Source organism: Ovis aries, chromosome 13 (assembly GCF_016772045.2).
Source record: "Ovis aries strain OAR_USU_Benz2616 breed Rambouillet chromosome 13, ARS-UI_Ramb_v3.0, whole genome shotgun sequence".
Classification (NCBI taxonomy): domain Eukaryota; kingdom Metazoa; phylum Chordata; class Mammalia; order Artiodactyla; family Bovidae; genus Ovis; species Ovis aries.
In genome coordinates, this window is record NC_056066.1 from 77687535 (window position 1) to 77698741 (window position 11207).

The window sequence follows — 11207 nt, forward strand, 5'->3', positions numbered from 1 at the left end:
TTACTGGGAGTGGAGGGTAGAGTTTAGGGAACGTAGGGGCAGCACTCGGGCTGGTAGTAGAGTCCAGTGGGCTCATTGTCTCTCCAGCTGAGGCTGGAGCCTGCCGGGTCTGGCGGGGGCAGGGCGGCTCTACAACCTGTGGAGCTGTCAGGACCATTGAGGAGTCTGGGAGGCTTACCGGTCTCCGGCTGGTTCCTCCGGTTGGGCCTCTGGTGGCCGCGGTGCTACTAGCTGGCAGAACCATCATCCAATACAAGGTGGGGGAAGCTCATCTTCTTCAGGGTCCTGTAAAATTTCCTCCTCATCCTTGGTTACCTTTGGGGCCATCAAGATCTTTCCTTCCCCACCATGAGCATAAAAACCGGCCCATTTTGGGGGGAGGGTCTTGGGCTATTCCCAGCCAAGAGTCTATGTATGGGAACTGGTTGGGGTGTCCAGGCTTTCCCATAACTATAGCATAGACTGCCTTTATGATTTAAGCTCACAGTTCCCTCTGGTGGCCAGTCAACTCCCACTGAAGGCCATTCGACTTCACAAAAGGTACGCAGCTGGCCAGGCATCATTTTCCTCCCATAGTCTCCATCGAATCCTTAAAATTCTTAATCATGTTCTCCAATACAGTGGCCTTAGAGCCACTCCCTCCCATTTCCTTATCTCTGGATTCCCACGTCCCAGGGCCTTCCCCAGAAACCAATCTATCTTTTCACTGATAGGGGAGATGATGGGTCACAGAGCAGATGGGTACCTCCTGGGGAGGGCAGAATACCAGAGGCAGAAATCCATAGCCTCTTTCTAAAACCCTGTTTTAGAAAGCTCGGCACGTTCCCTAAGACGGCATGGACACACCTCCTAACTGGCTTTCTCAAACCTTAAGTTCCCTTTCTTTATCCCTGTCACGGCGCTCGACCTGAGTGCCAAACAGCTATTGCCGCCAACCTAAACCAGTTTCCTGTGCGTCTCTCTTCTGGTTCCTTGCAGAGGGGTGATCAGGCCCCCTCTTCCACCCTGCAGGCTGGGCTCCTCCCCACCTGAGCGCTCAGTTCCCCTGCTGCCGTTCACTACCTGCCAAAGTGAAGAAACCAGGCGTTGAAAGGCCGAATTCTTCCAAGGAGCAAGGCGCCTTCCCCTCTCTAGGAGATTCGAGCCACAAAGCCTCGGGGTGGCCTCAGAGACCTGTCCCTCAAAGCGAGGAGATTCCCAGCCAATGCACCAAATGTTACAGCCACGTGTTCCGGGAAGCAAACTCACTCTCAAGGACAATGCAGATAGTTCAGTGCAGTTTATTACACCGGTGGGCCCAAGGTAGAGTCTCCTAATAGTCAAGGACCACAACCAGTTTTTGTGAAAACCTTATATACCCAAAGTGTACGTGCCCAAACCCACCTCCCCAAACTCCCTGAAACTAGTCTGAAGGAAGGAAGAGAAAGATACAATCACAGTTAACCCGTGATTCATATGCCTTAAGCCTAGGTAGTTAACAGTGTGTTGTAGCCACGCGTTCCAGGAAGCAAACTCACTCAAAGACAATGCAGATAGTGGAGTGCAGTTTATTACACCGGCGGGCCCAAGGCAGAGTCTCCTCTTAGTCAAGGACCCGACCAGCATTTGTGAAAATCTTTATACCCCATGTGTACGTGTCTGAACCCACCACCCCTAATTCCTTGAGACTTACATAAACAAAGGAAGGGTAAATACAATCACAATAACCCCATCACTCATGTCTTATGTGTTCAGACAGTTAATAATCAATAAGCTCGTGGTTACACTCCAACCAGTTAATAATCGACAAGCCTGTGGCTACATTCCGATAGATACAGAAAAGATTTATGACCTGTCCGGAGGCAGCAGTGATTACAGTATGGTTTCTCTTAGGCGATGAGCAACCTGGAAGTGATCTTCAAGATTCCCCTGTCCAGAGCGGGGCTTATCCTTCTGCTGTAGTTTCCATAGGCACAAAGTCCAGAGTCCATTGGAAAAGGTGGCCGAGCATGATCAGCACAAACAGGCCTGAGATGTGGTCCAGGCCCTGTGAATTCCTTCTTCATTGCCCCCTCTTGATGCTCTTAGTTTCCGTAATGAGCATCATTCATCGAGAGATTCATTATGCTTCTTCTGGGCAACCACATGAGAGAACGCTGTCAACCTCTGGGTTACAAAATTCTTAAGGAATTGTAATAAGCAGGGCCCACAAAGCAGTATGATTAAGATTATTATACCAATAGTAAAAACAGTTTTCCACCAGTCTGACTTTACCCAGGACAAGACCGAATTCCAAAAGGGAACACTTAAATTCGACATGGCATCCACTTGATTTTGCATATCCTCCATGGCAGCAGATACATTCCCAGACAGGTCAGGGATATATACACAACATTCGACTTTAATTATGGCACAAGTCCCGCCCTGGGCTGCTGTGAGTATGTCTAATGCCATCCTATTTTGCAATACTGCCTTCCTCATCTGAGATTGTTCTTCGTTCAAAGCTTCAATGGCTTTTTAGTGTCTAAGAGGGCCCTTTGAGTGAAATTATTTAAGGCATTGACCTTAACCATGATATCCACTGTCCCTAAAGAAGGTACAAACGCGGCAGCGAGATAGTCATACCATCGGAACGTGGATCGTGTCCATCTTGCCTGCAGATAGGGCAGGTTTGCTGGAGGATGGTGTAGGTTAGGCCTAATTCTGCCAGGAGCGAAAACAAATCCTAGTGTGCAACGCCCTACCCAGCCGACTGGTAACCAGGGCCATATGTTAGACCCACAGATCCATTTGGTCCCGTTGGGGGCTACCCAGCGGATTTCAAGACCATATTTCCAATCAGAACCGGGCCACTGAGTAGACTGACTGGGGTGATAGGTTACGTCCAAGATTTGTTTACATTGTTGCTGGGACAAATAACCCATGTATTTTAAATGTTTTGGGTCTAGGGGGCGACCTGCAAATCCAATTTTGTGTTCTTTTTGTTCCCAGCAAATTGTAGCTGGAGCAGCCACCTGTCCTTTCTCAGAAGTCATCCAGAAATGTTCATCCCAGACCTGGTAGTATTCTGCAAGGTACCGAGCGAACTTTTTCTCTTTTGCAGAGGTGTTGTTCTTATCTGAGTGTTTTATATATGAGTTATAAGCACTACGTAATGCTGCATAACTAGCGTCGACGTCAAATGTAACCCTATGTCCCGGGTCCGTTGATGGCTCTTTCTTACACCAGGAGAGCAAAGAAACATCATGATTTTTGAGGCTAACGAAACTTTTTTTCATTTGTTCCAAGAAGGAGCACAGTGGTACAAGGTCTCCTTTCTGAAGTGGCGATACCCACCAGGGGAGTCCGTCCATTGCTGACAGGGGCATAGCCCCGCATACCCAGCAATTGGAGGAGTTGTGGAACTTTGCATAAGAATGTGCCCATGAGATGAAGAGGTTGCCCTGTACCGGAACAGCGATCAGGCTCAGAATTGCCTTGGTGAGGCCGAGTAGCAGGAGTCGCTTACCCAGCTCCATCCTATAGAGGGCTCGTCCGGGACCTCCTTTTCTTCTTCCTCTTCAGGATGATCCTGGTTTCCCGGGAGTCGGTTGGGTCCTTCTGGGTGGTCCGCTCGGCGTCTTCTGGGTCAGCGTGCTATGCCTCCTTCGCTCTGGTGTGATGGATCCAAGGGGCGATTCCTGCAACTTTAATTGCGGCAGGGGTGGTTAAAACAACAGCATAAGGACCTTTCCATCAGGGGCTAGTGGGTCATGTTTCCAGTCATTCACCCATACCTGGTCCCCTGGTATAAACTCACGCACTTGCTCCCCCAGGGGGAACGGTATTCTTTCTTGCACAAACTTAGTTACTGGATTCATTACCTTACCTAGTTGTTCCATCTGCTGTGATATCCCGTCTCCTCTCACCTGAAGTATATCAGCTGTTACTCTGTCTTATTATGGGAGGAGGCCTCCCACATGCAGTGTCGTAGGGAGAGGAGCCATGGGATCCGTGCAGTCATCCTGAGTTTGAGCAAGGCCGTGGGCAGCACATCTACACAGGAACAGTCATTCTCTGTAATCCATTTAGAAAGCGTCTCCTTTAGGGTCCGGTTAGTTCATTCTACCATTTCGGAGCTCTGAGGCCGGTGGGCAGAGTGTAACTTCCGTTTATATTCATGGCTTTCCTTACTTGCGGTATCAGAGCTGATATGAAGGCTGGGCCGTTATCTGATCCTATGCTGGTGGGGAATCCAAATCGAGGAACTATTTCCCTAAGCAGGCTCCGAGCCACTTCTGATGCTCTTTCAGTTCAGGTGGGAAGGCCTCCACCCATCCCGAGAATGTACATACCAAGACCAACAGGTAACGAAAATGGCGATATGGTTCCATCTCAGTGAAGTCCACTTCCAGATGTTCTAAAGGAAGGGTACCTTTTAATTGGATGCCTGGGGGTTCTGATGTGCACCCTGGAGCGGCGTTAATCTGAAAGCAGGTGTTGCAATTTTGGGATTCCGTTCTACACAGAGAGGCGAGGCGAGGAACCAGAAAATACCTTCGGATCGATTCCTCCAATTTGTCATGTCCTAGGTGAGTCGTACGATGAGCTTGGCTCACCAGAGAGGGGGCCGTCTCCTCAGGCACTAGTAGCTTACCACCTGGCAGCTCCCACCATCCTTTGTCTGTTTGGGTGGCTCCCTCTGCTTCAGCTAGTTGGGTTTGAGCCTCAGTGTATGTCGGGGAGTCTAGGGCCAGCTCGGGTAGCTCAGCTAGGACAAATGTTGTCATGGGGATTTCCGTGCATTCCTTTCTGTCCTCGGCTGCTCGTCTGGGGGTCTCATCAGCCACTCTATTTCCTCAAGCCTGTGGGATGTCTTCCTTCTGGTGCCCACGGCAGTGCACGACTGCTACCTCCGTGGGGCTCCAGACAGCATCTACAGAGTCAGAATCTCCTCCTTATTCTTAATGTCCTCTCCATTGGTGTTAGAAGGCCTCCCTTCCGGTGCAGCGCCCCATGTACGTGGAGCATACGGAAAGCTTATCGGGAGTCGGTGTAGACGTTCACTCTCTTACCCTTTGACAATTGCAGTGCCCGGACTAAGGCCCATAACTCTGCTCGCTGGGCTGACCAGTGCTGTGGTAAGGAGCCGGCCTCGACAACAGTCCTCTCTGTGGCTACAGCCTAGCCTGACAGTCGCTGTCCTAGCTTTACCAGGCTGGTGCCATCAGTATACAGAGTCCAGTCAGGATTTGAAATCGGCCTGTCTCGGAGGTCTGGACGTCTAACATAGACCTCCTCTAAGACTGCCTTGCAATCCAGGCAAGAGTACTGGAGTGTTCCCAAGGTCTGAGTCAAAACCCCCATGGCTGTTTTATCTTTCCCGGTCACATACGAGGTGAATGGTTTGGTGAGGTCCGGCAGTCCCAAGGCGGGGGTGGAGGTGATTGCTAGCCTTAGCTCCTCGAAGGCTTTCTGCTGTTTCTCAGTCCAGTTTACTGGATTTTCCCCAGGCCCTGTCAGGAGCTCAAATAGGGGCTGGGCTATTTGAGAATACCTTGGAATGCAAATCCTGCAGAATCCAGTGGCCCCTAGGACCTCCCTGACTTGCCGTCGAGTCTTAGGTGTGGGGGGCCTCAGAATTACTTCTTTTCTAGATTGGTCTAGCAACCTTGTGCCTCCCCTTAAGACAAACCATAAATACCTTACCTCCTCCTTGCAGAGTTGCGCCTTTTCCTTGGCACTCGGTATCCCGCCTCTGCCAGCAAGTGGAGGAGCGCTGGGGTCCCTTCACAGCATTCCTCCCAGGTCCCAGTGGCTAGCTACAGGTCGTCCACATATTGTAGGAGCCAACATCCATACCTTTCAGGCTGGAAAGGTTCCAGGTCCGAGGCCAAGGCTTCTCCAAAGATGGTTGGTGTGTTTTTGAATCCTTGTGAGAGGTGTGTCCAAGTGAGCTGCTCCTTATTGCCTCTGATTGGGTCCTCCCATTCAAAGGCAAAGATGGGTTGTGATGCAGGTGCTAGGCGTATATGGAAAAAGGCATCTTTGAGGTCCAAGCAAGTATAGATCCTTGTCTTAGGTGGGAGGAGGCTAAGTAAGGCATAGGGGTCTGGGACAGACAGGTGCAGAGTTACAGTGGCCTGATTGACCAAGCTGAGATCCTGTACGGGCCTATAGCCTTGTCCTCCTTCCTTCTTTACCTGTAAGATTGGTGTTTTCCAGGCTGACTGACATTCCGCCAGGATGCCTGCCTGTTTAGGCCTGCTGATGGGAGGCAGAATCCCGGTTTGGGTGCCTACGGGCATTGGGTATTGACGCTTTCTCCCTGGGGTGGCACCAGGTGTGAGTTCTGTTATTACAGGGGCTTGGTGTCTGGCCAGCCCAGGGGCGTTATCTTCAGCCCAGACCTCAGGGAACTGCTGAGTTAGCCTTCTCTCCAACTCTGTTGCCTGGTCTTGTTTATCTCCAGGGGGCTCATGTAGCCTCCAACGTCTTGAGGGGACACAGAGAGGGAGAGTAAGTAGGTTGTTGTGCCCACCCAAAAAGCGGGCCTCCCTTCAGGAGAGAAAGTCACTTGTGCTCCCAGCTTGGAGACTAAGACTCTCCCCAGCAGGGGTACTGGGCACTCAGGGATAGAGAGGAACTCATGAGTCACTTGGTGACCCCCCATTTGACATTTCCTGGGTTGGCAAAACGGCGTAACTATTTCTACTCTTGAAACCCCAGTTAGGGCGGCGGTCCTTCCAGACAGTGGCACACGGGTTTAGTTACCACGGACAATTCTGCCCCGGTGTCCGCCATAAAGTCAATGTCTTGGTCCCCAATTTTTAAAGTTACCATGGACTCTCGGGGACCTGAAGTCTTCGAGCCCCGGCATCCCTCTTCAGTCTCTATGTTAATGAGTTCTGCAACCGGGAGGGATTTATTCTCCCTCGTTGAAGGTCAGGAACGGGGGCGGTAAGGAGATACCCCTCGTCCAAGGTAAGGAGCAATGGCTGTGCTTTGCTGGAGCAGCCATGAAGAGATACCCCACGCCCAAGGTAAGAGAAACCCAAGTAAGATGGTAGGTGTGGCAAGAGGGCATCAGAGGGCAGACACACTGAAACCATACTCACAGAAAACTAGTCAATCTAATCACACTAGGACCACAGCTTGTCCAACTCAATGAAACCAAGCCATGCCTGTGGGGCAACCCAAGATAGGCGGGTCATGGTGGAGAGGTCTGACAGAGTGTGGTCCACTGGAGAAGGGAATGGCAAGCCACTTCAGTATTCTTGCCTTCAGAACCCCATGAACAGTATGAAAAGGAAAAATGATAGGATATCAAAAAAGGAACTCCCCAGGTCATTAGGTGCCCGATATGCTACTGGAGATCAGTGGAGAAATAACTCCAGAAGAAATGAAAGGATGGAGCCAAAGAAAAAACAATACCCAGTTTTGGATGTGACTGGTGATAGAAGCAAGATCCGATGCTGTAAAGAGCAATATTACGTAGGAACCTGGAATGTCAGGTCCGTGAATCAAGGCAAATTGGAAGTGGTTAAACAGGAGATGGCAAGTGTGAACGTCAACATTCTAGGTATCAGCGAACTGAAATGGACTGGAATGGGTGAATTTAACTCAGATGACCATTATATCTACTACTGTGGGCAGGAATCCCTCAGAAGAAATGGAGTAGCCATCATGGTCAACCAAAGAGTCCGAAATGCAGTACTTGGATGCAATCTCAAAAACGACAGAATGATCTCTGTTCGTCTCCAAGGCAAACCATTCAATATCACAGTTATCCAAGTCTATGCCCCAACCAGTAATCCTGAAGAAACTGAAGTTGAACAGTTTAATGAAGACCTACAAGACCTTTCAGAACTAACACCCCCAAAAGATGTCTTTTCCATTATAGGGGACTGGAATGCAAAAGTAGGAAGTCAAGAAACACCTGGAGTAACAGGCAAATTTGGCCTTGGAATGCAGAATGAAGCAGGGCAAAGACTAATAAAGTTTTGCCAAGAAAGTGCACTGGTCATAGCAAACACCCTCTTCCAACAACACAAGAGAAGACTCTACACATGGACATCACCAGATGGTCAACACCAAAATCAGATTGATTAAATTCTATCCAGCCAAAGATGGAGAAGCTCTATACTGTCAACAAAAACAAGACCAGGAGCTGACTGTGGCTCAGATCATGAACTCCTTATTGCCAAATTCAGACTGAAATTGAAAGTAGAGAAAACCGCTAGACCATTCAGGTGTGACCTAAATCAAATCCCTTATGATTATACAGTGGAAGTGAGAAATAGAATTAAGGGCCTAGATCTGATAGATAGAGTCCCTGATGAACTATGGAATGAGGTTCATGACATTGTACAGAAGACAGGGATCAAGACCATCCCCATGGAAAAGAAATGCAAAAAAGCTAAATGGCTGTCTGGGGAGGCCTTACAAATAGCTGTGAAAAGAAGAGAGGTGAAAAGCAAAGGAGAAAAGGAAGGATATAAGCATCTGAATGCAGAGTTCCAAAGAATAGCAAGAAGAGATAAGAAAGCCTTCTTCAGCAATCAACGCAAAGAAATAGAGGAAAACAACAGAATGGGAAAGACTAGAGATCTCTTCAAGAAAATTAGAGATCCCAAGGGAACATTTCATGCAAAGATGGGCTCAATAAAGAACAGAAATGGTCTGGACCTAACAGAAGCAGAAGATATTAAGAAGAGGTGGCAAGAATACACAGAAGAACTGTTCAAAAAGATCTTCACGACCCAGTAATCATGATGATGTGATCACTCATCTAGAGCCAGACATCTTGGAAGGTGAAGTCAAGTGAGCCTTAGAAAGCATCACTACGAACAAAGCTAGTGGAGGTGATGGAAGTCCAGTTGAGCTCTTTCAAATCCTGATAGATGATGCTGTGAAAGTGCTGCATTCAATATGCCAGCAAATTTGGAAAACTCAGCAGTGGCCACAGGACTGGAAAAGGTCAGTTTTCATTCCAATCCCAAAGAAAGGCAATGCAAAGAATGCTCAAACTACCGCACAATTGCACTCATCTCACATGCTAGTAAAGTAATGCTCAAAATTCTCCAAGCCAGGCTTCAGCAATACATGAACCGTGAACTTCCAGGTGTTCAAGCTGGTTTTAGAAAATGCAGAGGAACCAGAGATCAAATTGCCAATATCCCCTGGATCATGGAAAAAGCAAGAGAGTTCCAGAAAAACATCTATTTCTGCTTTATTGACTATGCCAAAGCCTTTGACTGTGTGGATCACAATCAACTGTGGAAAATTCTGAAAGAGATGGGAATACCAGACCACCTAACCTGCCTCTTGAGAATTCTGTATGCAGGTCAGGAAGCAACAGTTAGAAGTGGACATGGAAAAACACACTGGTTCCAAATAGGAAAAGGAGTACATCAAGGCTGCATATTGTCACCCTGCTTATTTAACTTCTATGCAGAGTACATCATGAGAAACACTGGACTGGAAGAAACACAAGCTGGAATCAAGATTGCTGGGAGAAATACCAATAACGTCAGATATGCAGATGACACCACCCTTATGGCAGAAAGTGAAGAGGAGCTAAAAAGCTTCTTGATGAAAGTGAAGGAGGAGAGCGAAAAAGTTGACTTAAAGTTCAACATTCAGTAAACGAAGATCATGGCATCCGGTCCCATCACTTCATGGCAAATAGATGGGGAAACAGTGGAAACAGTGTCAGGCTTTATTTTGAGGGGCTCCAAAATCACTGCAGATGGTGATTGCAGCCATGAAATTAAAAGGCGCTTACTCCTTGGAAGAAAAGTTATGACCAACCTAGATAGTATATTCAAAAGCAGAGACATTACTTTGCCGACTAAGATCCGTCTCATCAAGCTATGGTTTTTCCTGTGGTCATGTATGGATGTGAGAGTTGGACTGTGAACAAGGCTGAGAGCCGAAGAACTGATGCTTTTGAACTGTGGTGTTGGAAACAATCTTGAGAGTCCCTTGGACTGCAAGGAGATCCAACCAGTCCATTCTGAAGGAGATCAGCCCTGGGATTTCTTTGGAAGGAATGATGCTAAAGCTGAAACTCCAGTACGTTGGCCACCTCATGCGAAGAGCTGACTCATTGGAAAAGACTCTGATGCTGGGAAGGATTGGGAGCAGGAGGAGAAGGGGACAACAGAGGATGAGATGGCTGGATGGCATCACGGACTCGATGGATGTGAGTCCGAGTGAACTCCGGGAGAAGTGATGAATAGGGAGGCCTGGCGTGCTGCGATTCATGGCGTCGCAGAGTCAGACACCACTGAGCGACTAACTGAACTGAACTGAACTTCCTTCTGGGCACTCATTCTTCCAATGACCGAACCCACGGCTTCGGGCTCATTGATTTGGCTGTAGTTGAGCCCCTGGCCTCCGTCGGGACCGGTTGGAGGGCTGTCCTGACCTCGAAGCTAGGGGGATGAGGGGGGGCTTCTTTGCTTCGGCGGTGAAAAAGTCTTCGGAAGACTTTCCAAGCGCAGCAGCCAACATTGCAAACCTCTCGTCTGTTCTCCTCTGCTCGTCTTTATACCTTTTCTCCTACTTCTTTTCTATTTCCGTGTCCCTGTTCCAGAACACCTTATCTGCTCTTTCAATCAGCCGAGAACTAGACACGGATAGAACTCCCTCGGTCTTTGGAAGCATTAGTTTTATGTCAGGACATGCTTGCGAGATAAATGCTGAATTGATAACAATCTGGGAGCCAGTAGCTTCTGGATCTATGGGTGTATAGAGTCTTTAGACCTCACAAAGTCTCTCATAAAATTCGGAAGGTGACTCATTCCCCTTCTGAACTACTCTGGCCGAAATAGTTTAGACATGTCCACTGGCCTCTGGGCTCCCCTTTTAAGTCTTTGTATAATCTCCGACTGTTATCTGTCTAATTGGATTTTTCCTTCCTCTGTATTATAGTCCCGATTAGGTCTGTCAGTGGGGAAGCCTTGCTCTATCCACCTCTGTGCATTAGCAGTGCCCTCAGGAACCATCTCCTATAGCCATTTCCTTGCCTCGGTGTTGATACTATAACTCTCTTCTGTACTGAAGAGAGATGCTAGTAATTGCATTATATCGGCCCAGGTTGGTCGATGAGTGCGGAAAATAGTCTCCACTAGTCTAGCCATGCTCTGGGGTTCCACCGAGTAAGAGGGGTGTGTTTCGCCAGTTCAGTATATCGGTTGATGAAAAGGGCTAATAGTAATAGGTTACAGGAGCCTGCTGATAGT

At 48.4% G+C, this 11207-nt stretch overlaps 1 protein-coding gene across 1 annotated transcript; it reads right to left on the reverse strand.

Moving 5' to 3' along the window:
• Positions 1 to 2397: 2397 nt before the first annotated feature.
• On the reverse strand, positions 2398 to 6144 carry LOC121816245 (endogenous retrovirus group PABLB member 1 Env polyprotein). Its single transcript, XM_042230258.2, has 2 exons — positions 5668 to 6144; positions 2398 to 3665 (listed from the first exon to the last, which is right to left on the reverse strand). The coding sequence occupies exon 2, from the start codon at positions 3495 to 3497 to the stop codon at positions 2478 to 2480; it is 1020 nt and encodes a 339-aa protein (XP_042086192.1). The 5' UTR covers positions 3498 to 3665; positions 5668 to 6144; the 3' UTR covers positions 2398 to 2477.
• Positions 6145 to 11207: the final 5063 nt, after the last annotated feature.